The sequence below is a fragment of the Dicentrarchus labrax genome, unplaced genomic scaffold (assembly GCF_905237075.1).
Source record: "Dicentrarchus labrax unplaced genomic scaffold, dlabrax2021, whole genome shotgun sequence".
NCBI lineage: Eukaryota > Metazoa > Chordata > Actinopteri > Moronidae > Dicentrarchus > Dicentrarchus labrax.
In genome coordinates this window covers 10,940,410-10,958,934 of record NW_026136719.1, presented here as the reverse complement: position 1 = coordinate 10,958,934, position 18,525 = coordinate 10,940,410, and the positions used below count along the sequence as shown (strand labels likewise).

The 18,525-nt window shown below is 40.7% G+C and overlaps 1 protein-coding gene across 2 annotated transcripts; it reads left to right on the top strand.

Moving 5' to 3' along the window:
* The first annotated feature begins 291 nt into the window (after nucleotides 1–291).
* On the top strand, nucleotides 292–17,071 carry tmod2 (tropomodulin 2). Of its 2 annotated transcripts, none has more exons than XM_051379288.1 (10): nucleotides 292–430; nucleotides 5,591–5,811; nucleotides 6,925–7,081; nucleotides 11,983–12,105; nucleotides 12,457–12,531; nucleotides 12,616–12,746; nucleotides 12,838–12,945; nucleotides 13,044–13,187; nucleotides 14,150–14,294; nucleotides 14,883–17,071. In XM_051379288.1, exons 2-10 carry the CDS (start codon nucleotides 5,686–5,688, stop codon nucleotides 14,912–14,914), a joined length of 1,041 nt encoding a protein of 346 aa, XP_051235248.1. In that variant the 5' UTR covers nucleotides 292–430; nucleotides 5,591–5,685; the 3' UTR covers nucleotides 14,915–17,071. The 2 variants fall into 2 exon arrangements, with proteins under 2 accessions (XP_051235248.1, XP_051235249.1); XM_051379289.1 differs by lacking the exon at nucleotides 292–430 and adding an exon at nucleotides 1,307–1,445.
* Nucleotides 17,072–18,525: the final 1,454 nt, after the last annotated feature.

Sequence of the window (18,525 nt, the reverse complement as noted above, 5' to 3'; positions counted from 1 at the left end):
AGTTGTAGTGATGTAATCACTCAGATCTGAATAAATGATCAAATAAGTTAAATGAAAATGTATTATACTAAACTAGTGATCAGTATTATTCTTATTTTATTTCATTTTATTTTCATTTCATTTTTATTTCATTTTATTTTCATTTTATTTAATTTTATTTCATTTTATTTTCATTTTAGTTTTTATTTTCCCATCTCCCACCTGATTGGCTCTTGTAGATAAAAGGGGCGGGCTTATTCACGCCATTGGCTCACGCCCGGCATTCTCTCCGTCTATTGGTTCAAACCAGACGTCACTCAGAGAATGCTCTGGCTCGCTCTTCCTGTGTTACCGCCCTTGGGCTGACTAAAATCAGGCACTGAAGTCATCGCATTCATTGGGAACACTGGCTTTATTTGGAGATTCCTTAGTTACGTCCCATTAGCATCAGGTAAGGAAAAGGATTTTTCTGGGAATAAGTACGTAAATCCAGTGCTAGCCGTACTGTTTTACACACTGTCACTTGTAGATGTGCTGCTTTAGCTAAACGGCTAGCAACTTGAGTCAACTGCAAATGCTAGCGTGCTAGCTGCTACATGTCATTTCTCATGGTGTTTTACCGTATCCGACAAATGTAGCTGAGTTACCAAAGTAAAGTGTCTGGTGCACCGCTTGGTCTGGCTTTAACTATCAGCCGGTGTTCGGTACCTTTCTCCGGGCGACGATAATCACGATCAACATGTTTACTGTCAGCGTAGTAATCATAAACATGTCAAGAGCGAGTTAGCTAACGCCGTTCCGTAGCCCGCTGTGTGCACAGGAGATGGATGAAACTCTTTAAAGCAAGGGCAGCCAACTAACCACCACATGAACATAACGTGTTTGATGTGTATAAGACGAGTAGTGCGACGTGATGTGTCATTTTATGGCAGTGCTAAGTATCCTTTAATGATTCTGATATCTGTTAGGTTCATAGTTCTTGTTTTATGGTGCATGAATGTTGCTAAATGTATGTGCAATGCAGGAGTGATTTTAATCTGTGCCGCCCATCCCTGTCAGCCTAGACAATACATTTCACAAACAGGGCATCAATCTCGTCTGTGTTTGTCTTTTGGGCTAAGACAAGCGCCTCAGTGTTGTTGAAGACGTCCCTCTGCTTGGGGATGACTCACACCAATGTGGTGCGTTAGGGAAAGGCTGTGGTTTGAGCAGCAGTACTACTTTGTTGGATAGGTGCAAGGTCATTACTCCTTGTTCAAGAGCTAATCTTAGAGTTGTTTGTGTGTGTGTGTGTGTGTGTGTGTGTGTGTGTGTGTGTGTGTGTTCACAAAGGTAGTTTGGCCAGCAAGGCTCAATCGTGAATGCAGGGTGTGGTCCACATCTTAAGGAGGACGTCTGCTTGGGGAAGTGTGGTTTTCCCCCTTTAAAGCCTGAAGGCAGGTGGCCCTCTTGAAGCTGTGAACCAGGTATTGTGACCGAGAGCCCATGGTGACTGCTGACATGGCATTTTTTTGTTGTTTATACTGCACTACTGTACCATCCGGTGCAGTGCAGTACAGTAGGGAAGATAAACAGGCTCTTCATGTAGGATTTGTGTTTGTTTAACCTGCATACTTTTCTCCTGGAGGGTGAAACCTGGCTGCGAGTGCCTAGTTTCACCCCAGATATAATGCAGCCATTGCAGAGAGAATAGTGACTTGTTATTAGTTGTGTCATTAGTGAAAGTGGCAACCTCTCTTGAACCTGTATTATTCACATCATATCTCTTGCAAGTCATTGCTGAGCTGAAAGTCAGGGCTCCCCATGAAATCTGTTCTCATTATATAATAATGGAGTGTGTGTCTGGAGTGTGCGGCTAAAAAGAGGGGAGTATATAAATCACGTGTGTTTGTTGGAGAAACACCCCACATCCTGTCTGGCCCTTGCCAGGTTTGTACAAGAGCTGGAGGCACAGAAAGTTTGAGTGGATGAACAACATAAATGTTGATTGTTTTCTTTTTCCGACACATAGTTTTATTGACTGTTAAATTGGAAAAAATAATAATGACTATGTGTCTAATAAAAATAAATCCTGGTTGTCTTGTAATAAATGACCAAACATCTGTACCATAACTATTTAACAATGTTATTCTCCTGACACCGATATCTTATTTTTTTTAAACGTATTTTCTTACTACAGTGAACATATCTTAGTGACAGCATGATCAGACCCTCTGTTGCTCTCTCTCTGTCTTCATCCATCTGTTTTGTATCAGTTCTGACACTTAACATGCACCTTAGGAGGCTCCTGAGAAAGGAGAACTGAACAACAACAGGGTGGAGACACACAGAACGATAGAGAAAAAGTGGATGAGAGTAGGTGGGAGGAGGAAGTGCAGACTCTTGTCCCATGGGTAGCAGAGCTGGGTCATTCTAACTATAGTCTTTTTGTGGGTGGTGTTCTATAATAATGTAATAACCAGTCAGTGCTTCCTGTTCATGTCTGCAGAGCTGCAGGTTACTATTCATCCTATTTCTGCCTCTGAGATCTGAAGTAGCACAGGCAACTGTCCTGGATATCGACTACAAGAATTTTACTTGACAGAGATAAACTTGGTATCTTGTTTTTTTTAGCTGGTAAGCGTTATGTAATACAAGCCAGTGATCTATGTTGGTGTCTGATATCAAGTTGTCTGTCATCATCACTTTTTGAGAGAAGATAAAGCCTCAATACTTGACCTGAAACATGTTCAGACATTTTGCTTAAAACATGTGTAAGCTTTATTGGAGGTATGACAAAGGTAGTAGCAGATATTTTGCATTTCACTTCCCCTTTCCTATTATATACTTTCTAAAATAATTTCATCAGTATTCAGTAAGAAACAGAAAGAAAGCCACACAGTGTGACATCATGTAACATCTTTCTTGTGACCTGCTGATAAATTATTTCATAGGACAAGCAGAATAGTCAGCATTAAAAATTATCTTTGAGGTCATGCACACATTCAAGATTAAAATTGATACTGATACACGGTCACACACATTCAGTAGATAATGTTTTGTCTTGGTTTTACTTAACTAAAATGTGAATGTGGTCATACATCTTGTGTAAATCAGCCAGATTTGTATCACTTGTACTTTCAGACTGGAACTAAAACATCTAGCCCCATCAGGTGACCTTACATTGTGATATTTGTGGCTCTGTCCTTATGCAATCCTCAATAATTATAATAATAATTATTTATGTTCCCAACAGTAGCCCGAGGGTACTGGTCAGTGTAGGAAAGTGTGAGGTGAGTGTAGAGTTCAGACAGGTTTGCAGTATTATTGGCTCCGAGCCATCTGTTGTTGTCTTGAAGGATTAGCAGAGAAGAGAAGGAGAAAGGAATCAATCAGATTGGACTAATGGATCCTCTCAGTGTCTCTGCCTTTGCCTGAACCCTCCCATTGCCATCATTATCCCTGTCTGCATGCTCCATTCCTCTCTTGCCTGCATAAAAGTACTGGACCTCACTGTAAACAATGGCTGTTGTTTTACATGTGCCCAATTATATGTCAGTGAAGTGTAAAGTGGTTTTAAGAAAGTAGGATAATATCGTAAATGGTGTTATTTTGAGCTGAGCTTGTCATAAGAGCATTATGTGTATGTGGGTGGATGGGTGGGGGGTGGGGTTGTGTGTACCATATGTGTGACTTAATGCTTATTCCAGGCTGGGGTCGCTGCTTTTCCCAGATCCTGGCCAGAAATCTCTTCTCATCATTGCCTTCTGCACATCTTGGAGTTAGTTTGGGTAATTTAACACAAATTAGGACCAAGAAAGTTATAAATCAAACTTCATATGATGCAGGACCAATCTTTCCATGTGGTCCCACTGGCTAGCAAAGATTTTACTGGAGTGGACTTAAATGAAAAGGGTTGATGGTTTTTGGCCGAAAACATCAAAGTCTTCATTTTCAAACATGTTTCTATGTTCTGGAAACCTGGCAAGCTGTAAAGGGGGAATACAGTCATGATCACATTAAAGCCCCATATCTTGATCATGTCTCTGGACAACTCAGTGTTGATTTATGAAATATGAACAAAACTCCCCCTTTCCAAAAACATGCGAACAAGGGCTTGTAATGACATCATGAGAAACACTTCTGGTGCTGCTCCAACATAGAGATGGCTCTTGCGGATGCAAAATGATTTTCATATGATTTGGATTCACGGGATGTTTATAATCTGTTGCTTATTTAGATGTATGCTGGTTCTCCTGTTTAAGTTCCTCACAAATACTAATTTGACCTTCATATCATTTGTAAGAAGTCTGTTTTCCTTCTGATTGAACTACTGTATTGTAGAACATTAGGGTGAGATTATTATTGGAGATCATTATGTTCATATGCTTTGAGTAAAGTCATCAGTGTTGACATTTGAGCCCAGTTTCATCTGCCGGCACCCAGGCTTGCCAATACCCCTATAATGACTCTCATAGTCATTGCAGAAATAAATGTGTGTAGTTGCAGCGGTCTAATGGAAGAGGTGAAGGGAAGAATTAGTTCAGGACAGAGCCTGGATTGTGGAGACAAGGAAGTGAACAGAGTGAGAGAAACAGTGTCAGACTCTTCAGGGAATTTCTCTGAACTGGAGAAATCACTCAGGCAGCTCCGGGGAAATGGCACTTAATGTTTAAAGAATCTAAACCACACAGTTGAAGCACAGGGTTTTTTTCCCCCTGCTAGAGATGGTGCTGTATTTTACAACTTGAATGAGTGAGGCTTATGCAATATTCTTCCTAGTTTGTATTTACGCAAACACACGCAGCTCTGTCTTTCTGCAAATGTGTTTTTTGGAGAATCGCATGAACAAGCCATTTTGTGAAAGGAAGAGTTTAAGTATGTGTACATTGAAGTGTGTGTGTGTGTGTGTGTGTGTGTGTGTGTGTGTGTGTGTGTGTGTGTGTGTGTGTGTGTGTGTGTGTGTGTGTGTGTGATTAGGACTAAGACCATCTGTGGAGTCCTGCAGGGGATCTGGAAATCATGACATGAGGTCATTTTGTGTTGGGACTGTGGCGTGGGAGTGGGAATTTAGGGCTGAAGCCTCTTCATTTAGTTTGACAGGATACACACTCACTCCCTAACTCATTCACTTATCTGAGCTTTATTTAATCTTAACTGTGGTTTTATTTTCTTTTACATCAACATAAGAGTTTACTCCAGTATTTCCTGCCACTGTTATAGTTTGTTTTATTTTCAGGCCTTTAGTCCCTAGAAGAAACATATACACATTTTCATATCCATTAGAAGAAGCGTATTATTTTCATTCATTTCTTTTTAAAAGTTGATCATGTTTTTAATGTAGCACAACGTTGGCGTTCCTAAGAGTTGTTGGTGATTCTCAAGGGAGCAGTCAGTGGATTTTTTTGAGCCTGAGAAAGTTCTTCCTTTGTTCCAGCTGTGTTTGTGTTGCATCACTGCAAGGCCTCATTGTCCAGCCCAGCTCTGCTTAACTATTGTTTCACATGGATGAGATAAACAATGTCTAATATCAGTTTAGATATAATTATGTTACATAGTTTAAGTCAGATAAATAAAAAGGAATGTAATTCCCCATCATCATGAATGTTTACTTGTGTGTGTTTGTCTTCAGGTAGCCTCTCCCTGGTTTGGAGCAGTGAGCCCGAGAAGAAACACTGTGGCTGTGGTCTGCTTTTCAATATTGCTTAGGAAGCTATAGCCAGCACCATGGCGTTGTCGTACAAAAAGGACCTGGACAAGTACAAGGATCTCGACGAAGATGAAATCCTCAACAAACTGTCGGCAGAGGAGCTCAAACAGCTGGAGACAGCCCTCGAGGAAATGGACCCTGAGGTTAGGGCGCGATGAGGGTTGGAGGAGCTCCAGGGCTCCTTAGTGGGAGGGAGTTCCTGTTGCAAAGTGATTTATTGGAAAAACAGCCAAATAGAATGTGAAATCTCATCTCAGTCTTTGCAGACATAATTAATTTTCTCATATAAGGGACAGAACTACAATCTTAGATACTTTTCACAAAGATTACACCTAGTTTTTTTCATCTTGTCGAGGAAAATAGGGCATTGTTTGAGGCAGATTAAGGTAAAGGGAATGCACCAAAAAACATTATCACATACTGTGAACTTCCTGGAATGAACTGAATTTCCCAAATTTAAATACATGGGTGAACTTTTTCTTTGTACCCTTCAACCACACCTCCCACTCCTCGGCCTCTGTGTTTAGAGAAATAATTTAAGGGGGGAGTCTTAGCTGCAGTAACTCTATCAGCCCACTGCCAAGTGTGTTTGTGTGTTTATTTGTGAGTGGTGCCGTAGAGTATAATGACCGCCCCATCCCTTCCCAGGAGCTGGGTGTTTTATTTAAATTCCATCTAAACTAAGTGAGACAAATCTCCCGAGATGGTGTCCCACAGGAGAGGCCCACAGGAAATCTGCAGCAATAGTACAGACAGTATTCATTTATGGATCTCATGCGATTAAATAGACAAAACAGAATTTGGTGTGTTCACAGAAAGAAGCACTTGGTGTGCCCAGACTTGCTAGACAAAAGTTTCACATATGCTTGTTCACCTCCAGGAAGTTTTCACTTACCTAGTAGTGGCCAACAACTGGTTGCATTTTTATGTTAGGTCTTTAAAGCCATGGGTTTTTGGTTGACATGCATCAAGTTAAACTAGTTTATAGTATGTTTACTTGCTGGAATATACAGGCATTTGCTTGCAGAACAACCTGCTTGGATAAAATGGAGTTATACTGAAGTCATAGTTCGCATAGCTTCAAAGACATACTGACGTCTTCTCTGTATTTTCTACTGCATAACAGCATTATCCAAAAGGCCTACAGATACAGCTAACAAAAACATAACTTATCATTTACCCAGGCCTATAGTGAGTGCATTAAAGTCGTCATCAGTTGACAGGTCTAACGTATCGCCTTCGTCTCCTCTCCTCAGAATGCTCTTCTCCCAGCGGGCTTACGTCAGAAGGACCAGACGTCTAAGACAGCAACAGGATCATTCAACAGGGATAGCCTCCTCAAATACCTGGAGAAGGAAGCCATGGAGCACAAGGATAGAGAGGATGTAGTGCCCTTCACTGGAGAGAAAAAGGGTATGTGTGTGTGTTTGTGTATTTGTCCACAATGGAGCACCGTCTTCATGTTTTTTAGTGGTTTACTTTTTATAGGCAAAGTATAGACAAACACAGAGAATGTTACAAAGGGTTTTCCAACTGAGAAAATGTCGAATTTCTCTTGAAATTAAATGACTTTACCATACCTCATCAATAGCATCAGTAGAGTGGTACTATCACATGTTAGTAATGTATTTCTCAGGGGATGAAGAACTGAGGTGTGTCTGTATCAGCAGTACAGACACACAGCAGTAATTACTGTTCTGCTGTCTTTGCAGGTATTATTAATGCATGTCTGCTCTTATGCAACATACAGCAGTGAGGGGGAGGTGTGTTTGTACCAGGGGATAGGAGGTAGGGAGTGTAAATGGAGGAGGCAAAGTTAGGATTAAGTGTCTTGAATCTATTTGTTTATTGATTTTAGTTGGTAGATTTATTTTTCGGTTCAGTTAATAAACTTTATTAGACCACAGTACCCCTTCAAAAGGAAATCTATGAAATCTGCTGGTCTGACCTTTTTTCTTTGGTGTCTTGTTTACATAAATACCAGAGATGAGAGAGTCAGATCACATATATATGATGATGGGAATGTGCAATGCCACAGTGAATGTGCTATCTGTCAATGATGGATATCTGTGTTCCACATGCAGCCAAAACCTCTGTGTTAAGCTGTTAAACCAAGCAGAGTTCAGTTTGATTTTAGTTTTGTTGGTCGGCCCAGATTCAGTCGTCTCAGACCGTGTTGAGGGCGGAGATGTACCAGGATTTGAAACAGTTAGTAATCAATACCGTTTGCGCAATTAAAAGGCTGCAAGTCAATCGGTGGCTTGCAGTTCCTTTTTTCCATTAGATGCATCAGCGTTTATTTGAGCTCTGTTTACTTTGTCAACTCTTTCCATCAATTGTTCAGACACCCACTGTTGTCTGACTGATTATATCCTGAAAAACTCCTGAGCTGGGATACATGCTCTGTTACTATGGCAACCAGCTACAGTGAATTGTCATGTGATTAGCTGTGACATAACTGCATGGTCTTTAATGCAGTGATTCTGTTGTTTTTTTTAACTTCTGTTATTGATATGTTTGAAAACATAACATGAAATATTGTTAATGTAGATGTTGCTGATGATTGCATGTGGTGGTTAAACATTATTAAAAATCAATCAAACAATAAATGAATAATGACTCAGTTAAGTTATCCTTTATTCATCCCCATAGGGCAAAGTTCTAAAGTGTTAGGAGCAGTGGGCAACTACTATGAAGCGCCTAGGGACCAATTCCAGCTCTAAAGCCAGTTCCTTGGTCAGGGTTTATGTACAACTACTTTAAAAGGAGAATTAATCTAACATACGTGCATTTCGATGGCGGTGGAAACCGGAGCACCTGCAGGAAATCCCAAGCAAATACAGGGAGAACATGCAAACTTTTTGCTCCAGCTGGGATTTAAACCCAGGAGCTGTGAAGCGACAGTACTAACCACTGAGCCACCATTTCATGCTGCCCTTGGACCAACTTTGAGAACCACTCAGATTAGTAAACCTTGACTTGATGTGCTGGGGGCCAAGTTGAGGTTTTTCTCAAACAAAACTATGCAAATCTGGGCCTAAACCCTTATTTGAATGGAAGTAATTTCTTGAGTTGATCTTTATTTTTTAGTTTGGCTTTGCTCATTGATTGAAATGTCAATAAACATATATATCCTGTTGGCTCACTGGTTGAAGATGCATTCTCCAGTTGTGGACCTTGTGTCTTGTGTCGTAACTGTACAAAAAAGTCCTAATGCCATAATTTTACAGCAGTTGAACGTGGTTGTATGTGATACTCACGTAGTTATATAATCAGGCTTTTTAGCAGCTGTGCCTGTAGTTCTGGCATTGAAGGAGTGAAAAGACGCAAGGCACTGAATGTGGGATTCATCATCATTGTGTCTGTGATATCATGGGGTTGTCTACTCAAAGGAGAATAAAATTGTCAGGGGATTCTTGAGTTTTGTCCCAACACAGTAGATATCTGTGAAATAAACATCCTCTGCTGATCCGGATTGGATTCATGTTGCTGTGAAAACTGAAACAACCGGATCTTCTCAACAGAAACCAGTTCTATTCAAACAGGTTTTAAGACATACTTGTGGTAATGGCTTTCTAGAAGAGAGAAAAAGGGAGATACTTTATGTGACAGCATGACTGAAAAAAAAGGAGGAAAGAGTAGAAACATTACTGGGTAAAAAATTCTTGTCCAGAGGAATTCCTTTTGTTGAGATCTCCAGAGATCTGAATACTAGTCTCTCACTGGAGAGGAAATATGGAACTGACATCTTCCCCTGACCCAACCCTGGCCTGTTAGAAATTATACTCCCTCTCTGTGTGTAAGTGAGTGTGAATGCATGAGTGTGTGCGCACCCTGTGACAACATGGAAAACTGAAATCACTGTGGTGGTTCTGAGGAATGTAGCTGATTCTCTTCCCCTTGTTATACTCACCCCCTGCTGATAAATAATGTGGTCATGTGTGTGTGTGTGTGTGTCTCCTTTCAATAACACATAATTTCAGAGGAAAACAGTCTGCTTAAATACTATGGCAACCTTTTAACCAGCTAAATGTTACGATATTTGGTCAGTCCTTCTTATTACTTCTCTATAATCCACATTTTTTTATTGTTTCTTCTGTTCGTTTTTGAGCTCCTTCAGGGTTTTGTCAACATTATTAACATACAGAAGTTCTGGCTAGATGGTGGTTGAAGTTGATTATCTGTGGAAAAGGAAGTTGTGTGGTCTGATTACATTGTTCACTTCTGTTCAGTTGAGGTTTAACATAGTTATCATGTGTCAGAGCTATTTATTGTTATTGTAATGAGCATTGAAGGTATTCTTCCATTCTGATAAGCATCATGTTTGTTGTTACAGTGGAGGGTGTGGCTATTGCACCAGTGAAACACACACAAACAAACAGCAACAGCAGCTCTATACCAAATGCCTCCATTATTCGGTTTTTCTTATGAATTGCTTTCAGTTGAAGCATTTTCCAAATAAGTGGCCACTAATGTATAACTTGGAACTGGTACTGCAAATGCAATAAATCAGTTACTGCAAATGTACCGGTCCAGATGTAATAATAGTCCAGTTTACAGGATTTTGCTGGTTTATTACAACTGGTTTGTTACATTATATCTTCATTTTCCTTGCCTCTGCCATCACCTTACCTTTTTACAGACAGTTTACAGACTCACTCGCTGTAGTTGCACACAAACTGTTTTCCTGTGCCGTTAGGGATTGTTACCATGATTTTGTTCAAATAATGTGTTTTAGGTAATCTAACTCCTTGTCTGATTTTCTGGACGTTCACATTTCTTGCCTCATCTGACTGAAATTGCTGTTACAGCATCATCACCAGCATGATTTCTAAAACTACAAAAGTAAGACCCAAATTGGAATTTAATAGAATGAGCCGTACCATGTGTTGAAAAGACAAAGAAACTGTTTTATTTACACAAATAGCAGTGATGAGCATAAGGAATTACTTGCATGAATAACAAAATCTCTTGCCTTGACTGGAAAAAACATGCAATTTATTTTACATCAATGTGGTGGAATCCATATTATCTTTGAATAATGTGTCAAGTTAAAGCCCCAATTGTCTGATATTCCTGTTACAGGCAGACACTGTGTTACTGATGTGCCTATTTTCCCTCAGCCTTTCTACAGTGTTGTATGTGTTTTCCTCATTTAGTCCATGATATATGCTCCTCTGGGTGGGATCATACAGATGACAGGACTTTGGCCATGTCTTCTTTTTGCTTCTGAGGAGCTAAATGTCGCTCCAGAGGGACTGGCACAGGATGCTGCCTTATGACTGTATTTACTGTTTACTGGCTTCCAGGAAGTGCCAGAGCCCCCCACTAGGGACCAGTTTGAACAATTTGACTGGCTTGACTGACTGAGAAGTAGGGAAAGAGGGAGGGCCTGTTCTTGGGGTGTTTTTGTTCTTAAACACAGGCTCACAGAAAGGCAGCAAATGGCACCCACTGGATGGTCTCTCCGTCCAGTGCTGGACAAGTGTTTGTTGCCCCAGCAGTGCAGTTTAGATTAGACTCCAGTCATTGTTCCATGACTTCCTTCGCTCTTTCCGTTTCTTCCTTCAGACAGGTTACCATGGCAATCCCGTAGTTGTCGTGGCTAGACTGAGTTCAGCTAGACTGAAGCCCTGATGGTTGGGGAATGTTGTGTAAAACAGCAGGAGGCCCAGACTTATTTAAACAGCAGACTTCACCTCTTTAACCATTATAATATGCTGGCCTAAATAAGACTTAGAATTACTTTTATGTTTTTAAAAACTTTCAATTACAGTGGATGTAATTAAGACTAACACAGTAAGTATCAACAACCTTATGCATTGCAAGAAAGCATTAAATCAAGAGCAAAGGAGAGTCATGACCATTTCAAGGTCCTGCTGTTAAGCGCACTGTCTGATATCAAAGAAAAAAAGGTGCATAGTGACTGGAGATACAGGCCCTGAATAGTGTTTGTGTCAATTCCAAAGCTGTGTGTGCATATTAATTATACAGCTGCTTTATCTGGGAATGTGTCCATTTGCTTTCAGGCACACACTCACACAGCACTTGGCAGTCATGCAGTCTTATGACTGAGGCACAAGGCAAGAGGATAGGAATGGCGAGGCACATCAACCAACATTTAACAATTTGGATTTTTTATTTATTTTTTGTATAGAAATGGGAGCTTGTGTAACATCTCATAAAACACTCACCCGACTTGCATGTACCCGTTTCATCTGTCTGTGTTGATGTTTAAATAATTCCTACCCATTTTTATGAGGGCTGAATCACCTGCTCTCCTTCTTCACTGTCCTTTCGTTCTTTCTCCATAGGTAAAGTATTCATTCCTAAGCAGAAACCAATAGAAACATGCCAGCAGGAAGTCACAACCCTTGATCCAGAATTAGAGGAAGCCCTGTCCAGCGCCACAGATACAGAACTGTGTGATCTAGCCGGTAAGAATGAATAAGTACTTTTTAGAGTTGAATATTAAAACTCTGTATGAGGGTGTCTTTGTGTGCTGTACACAGTGTTGTAGTTGTGATAAACCTTCATTCTGCCGGAGCCCAGTCTTTGCTTGGACGGTAAAACACAAGCTCCTTTCATACTGACTATCTTTTCCCAAGGCTCCTTCTTTACTTTGTGTGATGATGAGGAAATACAAGAGCTCACTGAGCAAAATAACACCACTTACACTGCTATGACCTCTAGAATTGGTCACCCTTCATTCACATACTGGGGAATTTTTGAACCCTGAAGAACATACTGAGTCTGTTACTGAGTCTGGTTTGTTTTTCTGTTTGCAGCTATCCTGGGTGTTCACACACTGGTCACCAGTAGTCAGACATATGATGGGACTAGTAGTAAAGAGGGTTACAACAGTAAGTACAATCATCAAATTAATTCTTTTAATTCAGAGGTCCCAAAAGGATCAATATCTTGACTTCTGCATGTGTCTTTTCTAGATGTGATCAAAGGGGAGAAGATGAACCCAGTGTTTGATGAGCCTCCCAATCCCACCAATGTAGAAGAAACTCTGCAGAGGATAAAAAGCAACGACAGCTCTTTAACAGAGGTTAACCTCAACAACATTAAGGTACACAAAAACACAAGCTTACAGATGTGTGTGTGTCTATGTCTGTGTGTGTCATTGGACCAATGATGGTGTGTTTTTTTTGGTTTTCCAGAACATTCCAGTTCCCACGCTGAAGGACTTCGCCAAAGCCATGGAGAAGAACACGCACGTCAAGAAGTTCAGCCTGGCAGCAACACGGAGTAATGACCCCATTGCTGTGGTGAGAGGGCGTGGCTTGTGGGCTTTTATTAGCTTTGTTCACACATTGCAACTTCATATTTTGACTTCTTCGTTTTATGTCCTCCTTCCTCCTCCCAGGCGTTCAGTGAGATGCTGCGGGAGAACAAGACGTTGCGAAGTTTGAACCTGGAGTCCAACTTTGTCACCGGGGCAGGGGTGCAGGCATTGGTTGATGCGTTGCGAGACAATGACACACTCACAGAGATCAAGATAGACAACCAGGTAACAGATGCTTTGTGACACACACACACACACACACACACACACACACACACACACACACACACACACACACACACACACACACACACACACACACACATACACAAATTAAAAAGATAAAAAGATAATTACATTTATAGTAGAATAACAATGACTTTTCAGATGAACTGTAGGCTATCATTGTTAGCTCAGTCTGTAGAGCTGGCGACCCATGTACGGAGTTGCTGCAGTGGCCCGGGTTCGAATCCGACCTGTGGCCTTTTGCTGCGTGTCATCCCTTCTCTCTCTACCCCCCTTTCCTGTCTATCTTCAGCTGTCACTGTTCAATAAAGGCAATAAAAGGCCAAAAAACGTAAAAAAAAAAAAAAAGAATGTTTCAGCAATAAAAACAAAAAAAGAGAAGTTTGAAGGAGAGTTGGCTGCATCATCTGAATGCACAGCTGTTGTCTTAGTCAAAGTGTCCTGGTCCAGTCGATTTGAACAATTTTGGCTTAAAATCAAATCGAATCAGACATCATTAAATTATTATTTTCCGCAATAAAGTGGGAAATAAATACAGTTCAAAACAAAAATGTTGCAAGGGTCTACCAGCCACTGCATCTACATGCACAGCCGTTGCAATGGAATTGCCATATTATTCATGGTCTCTGTAGGTGATTACAGGGTACTTGTGACTGAGGAAGTCTACAGTTTTAAAAAAAAGTGGTTTCACGCAGCCTAAAGTAGAATAAAATGTTTGTGCTATGCAGCGTACAGCTGAAGAAAATGCCAACTAACACAAACCACTGCCTTAATAAAACATGAAAGACCAGTACAACGTTTCCAGTAGTGGAAAAGAAGTTAAACCTTATATATCTTTGGTCCAAGTCTGAGTCTTACAGTCTTTTCTGCTATAAATCAAAATGAAGTTGTGACTTTGATGGTCAGATCTTAACCTCTGTATGTTTTTGTGTGTGTTTCAGAGGCAGCAGCTGGGTACTACCGTAGAGATGGAGATAGCTAAAATGTTGGAGGAGAACAACAGCATAGTGAAGTTTGGCTACCACTTCAACCAGCAAGGTCCTCGCTCCAGAGCTGCCGCAGCTATCACCAAGAACAACGACCTGGGTATGACACACACATACACACACAGACAACTTAAGACTACAATTTGAGATTTCTTTAAACTTGCCATTTCCCATCACATTAGCTTCCACCTGGTATATCTCTCTCTTTGGGAGACTGGGTCATGACAATTCCAACATCTCAGCAGCTCAAGTGCCTTTTACAGTGTTTTTTTTTCTATGAGACGTCAGTCCACAGTGACCACCTTTCCTCTCTTTTAGCTCCTCATCCTGTCAGAGTTGCGGTAGCAAAGGTGTGATGCATGAGTGTGGCTAAAAGTGTGTCAGTGCAGAATGTCTGAATGGAGCATTCACTGCATTAACAGTATGGAGATTGACACGGTGTGATCATACAGCTTTGAGAGTGATGACATCTCACTTCTGGTTTTCTGTACACGTTGACACATGCTGTTGAAATAGTTAACCGCATAGCTCATGATGACTCACTTAGTGTTTTATGATAAACTAACTAACAGGCCTGTGTAGGATGAAGGTTGTGTGGCATGTTTACAGTTGTTCATTCTTGTTCTTCTTTACTCTGTGTCAATCAACTGATTTTTGGGGGAAACTTAATTCTACTTTTCCTCTCTAGTCCGCAGGAAGCGAGTGGAAGGGGACCTTTAGGGAGGGAGCCCGACCTGTCTCCCAGCCAATCTTGTTGTTTCATCTCACCATGTGGAATAATTTCAGCCAATACCCTGGTCTCATCTCACTGTGTGGAAACTTTAGTCTTGTGCCAAACTAGGGGGCAAGGCCTGCTCAACCAGAACATACATCTGAGAAGAAGGGAAATAACTGGAATTGCCCTGTTTATACTTATGTTCATTATTATGTTGTTATTGAAGGTGTAAATCTGATTAGTTTTTAGTCATTTCATTTCAGCTGCTCCCTTTTTTGAGCCTTTATATGTTCTGTCCAGACTTTTTACTTGCTCTTTTCCCCCCCTTTTGTACTATGCTATAATCATGTGAAATAACCATGAACATTACCAAGTAACAGAAACAACAGTAACAGCTTTGTAAAAACAATGACTAACATTGAGAAAAAACCCTGAATCCTCTACCATGATGAGTTTGCTGTTGAGGCCTAAGCTTCCAGTATTCTTGTACTGACCCTGTGGAATTTATAATTAGAACGATGGCGATAGCATACAGAGTTATTATAACTTAGCCATGACTACTAGCCCTGCGAACGCTGTCTGGCTGTACAGCTGTAGATAACACAAGTTGTCATAAGGTAACACAAGTCACCATGTAGTAACCGGCTGCCTCGTGTGTCTAATGTTGCTGATCAGACCACTGTTGTACTTTCCATCTTACATTGTGGTTTGCAGCTGTTGTGTGTTGTTTATTGCCTTGTAAAGCAAGCTTGACTGTCGGCTAGTGTGTAACGGTTAAGTGTGTGCTGACCTCATACTGTAGTCGGCCGAAAAAGTATCACGGCTTAATGTTTTATACTACGTTACTGTTCTATTCTAACTAAATATCTTGTTTTATATGGTTTAAACTCTGATGGTGGGTATTTTGGATCACTTATATCCCTTGGCAGGAAATTATTACAGGGTTTCAAGTAAAAGAGGGATTGTACTGTAAAAGGAACAGGATATTAACCCCAGTCTAGACTGAAGAGGCTTTGATCTGCTCTTACAAATGATGCTGTAAATGTCTGCGCAACACACTGGATTTCTCTGATGCTTAACCATGCCAAAGACTAACACATGCAGTTCTTAAAGTATCAATAGTGAACATAATGGTTATTGGTTCAGGTCTTGACTTTGTCAGCTACAGTCACCTCCTCACTGTACAGATCTGGGAAAGGAGTCTGTGGGTTAACAACAACAATCTAGATATTTGTTTTTAGATCCCACCTTACCATTGCATTTTGTTCTACATTCCATTTTGTCGGCCATTTATTGCACAATGTTCAGCAGCTAGTTCAGTGAGATGTGAGGAAGAGTTGGCAAACAGTTTGTGTGAAACTTCTCAGGTTGCGAGTACTTGTGAAATGTTTCTATGAACTACATCTCCCAGATAGAAAGTCTTGTACAGATCGTAAATTTTAGTTTTCTTTACTCCCTCACACACTTTCACTTGGCTCTCAGCAGTAGCATGCCATTCATTGTGTATGTAACATGCTACGTGTGCCTCAACCTGAACTTCCATAGGTACACTAACCTGCTTGAGATCTGTATAACAGGACTAATTCAGGAGTTACTTGAAACTTGTATATACTGTTTATGTGTAATAGGAACAATATACTGGCATGAAGTCATCACTTGTGAACATCATGTTTCTGTCGACCAAAAATGCTCATTCATCTTAACAACCTCACATTCCTTGGACCAGAGTTGTATGGCTGAGTTCAGTACTTTGGGTTTTATATCTGTGTATTCTACCATGATCATATCATATCTGCTAGTATTTCTTCTTGAACTGTTTTGTTTTTACATTACTGTGCTTTGCTGGTGGATAGTCAGCTAAAGTGGAAAACTGCTTCTTTGCTTGGGCTTGTTGAGAATAATCTGATTCATAATACTGTATGTATAATAATTGTAAAATGCCATCTCAAATTCAAAGTGCACACACATTACTCAAACACACACTTTTATGTGTGTGCCACATAAAGCTACACAACTTGTTGCTGAGATTTTTTTTTTGTACTTTAAATCAAAATCCAGGTGTATACGCAACATAAGGAATATGTACTATTATAAAACCTGACTGGTAAAACGCACTGCTGAATTTAAGACATCCTCAACAATAAATGTTTTTACATACTCTGTTTACTCTTTATGTTGTATTCTTTGCATTTAGTCTTTTTTTAATGAATCCTTAAAACTTATTAATACAGCATGGCTTATTGACCCAATTTCTTCTTTCCTCAGTTGTCATGGAAATGCTCAGTTGTTGACAAAGGTGCAAACTTAACTCCACCAAATGCGACTGAAAGCTCACAGAATTTAAACTAAGTAGACCCTGCGAAGAAGTTTTTGTCAAACTACTCTTTTCCAAGGTCAATAATAAAACTGAAAATGAAGCTCAGTTATATTCTAGACATCTCCATTTTCATAATTCTGCCTGACATTCTGGGCCAGAAGAAAACTGAGTTGCAAAGTGCAGAGTTGCTGAGTTTGCAGCTGCACGCTTGTGTATTGAGCGTCTGATTTACAAAGAGAGCAGCTCATCATGCGGTCGGCTCCTGGTACTGAACCTGAGATCACAAAGCTCAGCAAAGAAGAAAGAATGATAACATAGTGATCCCCTGGTAGAGCAGAAGCCCCCTGTACCAAGACTGAATCCTCACTGCAGCGGCCATGGGCTTGACTCTGACCTGTGGCCCTTTGCTGCGTGTCATCCCCTTTCTTTCCCCCCTTTCCAGCCACTCTTCAGCTGTCACTATGGCTGTCTTGCAGCTGGCAATAAAAGCCAAAAAAAAATGTATTGTTGTAACTACACTGCTAGATGCCACTAAATTCTACACACTGGGCCTTTAATAGTTGTCATATCACAAAAAATTTAAAAATGGCCACCTGAATGTGGCACCCAGGGAAGGGAAGTCATTGGGTTAACCAAAGTCAGTATGATTCCTCCTCTGTACCAGACATTGAGGTATTTCAGTTTGGCTGACCGACATGCTCCTAGCATTAGGTAAAATTCTGCCCAACTGTGTGTGCAACCATGGAAGTGTAGCTTTGAAGCTGGTTCTGGCCACATCTCAAGTTTAAACTGTATTTGACAGATTGATGGGCCTTTTTGGTTTGGGAGGTATTCTAGGTGGTGTACGTATGCACCCTTTAATCAGATCCAGTTTTTTAGATTGTTTGCACATGCCTGAGAGATGATGTAATGTATATGACTCCATCCCTCTCTGGGTTTCCTGTGCCAGAGCGCTGCGGTGAGCTGCTGTCAGAGAAAACTCTGCACTGCTGGCAGTGAACTGTGGCGGGGAGGGGGGTTGTGTGTGTGTGTGTGTGTGTGTGTGTGTGTGTGTGTGTGTGTGTGTGTGTGTGTGTGTGTGTGTGTGTGTGTGTGTGTGTGTGTGTGTGTGTGTGTGTGTGTGTGTGTGTGTGTGTGTGTGTGTGTGTGAGTGACTCAAGTGTTTCCACTCTATGAGAATAGAGAGAACGAGAACAGCAGGTTTATGTCATGTCTGTTAATCACACCAGAAGGCACAATTTCAAAGGAAAAATCCAAACCTAGAATCAGAATCTTACAGTAAAATATACAGCTGTGCGC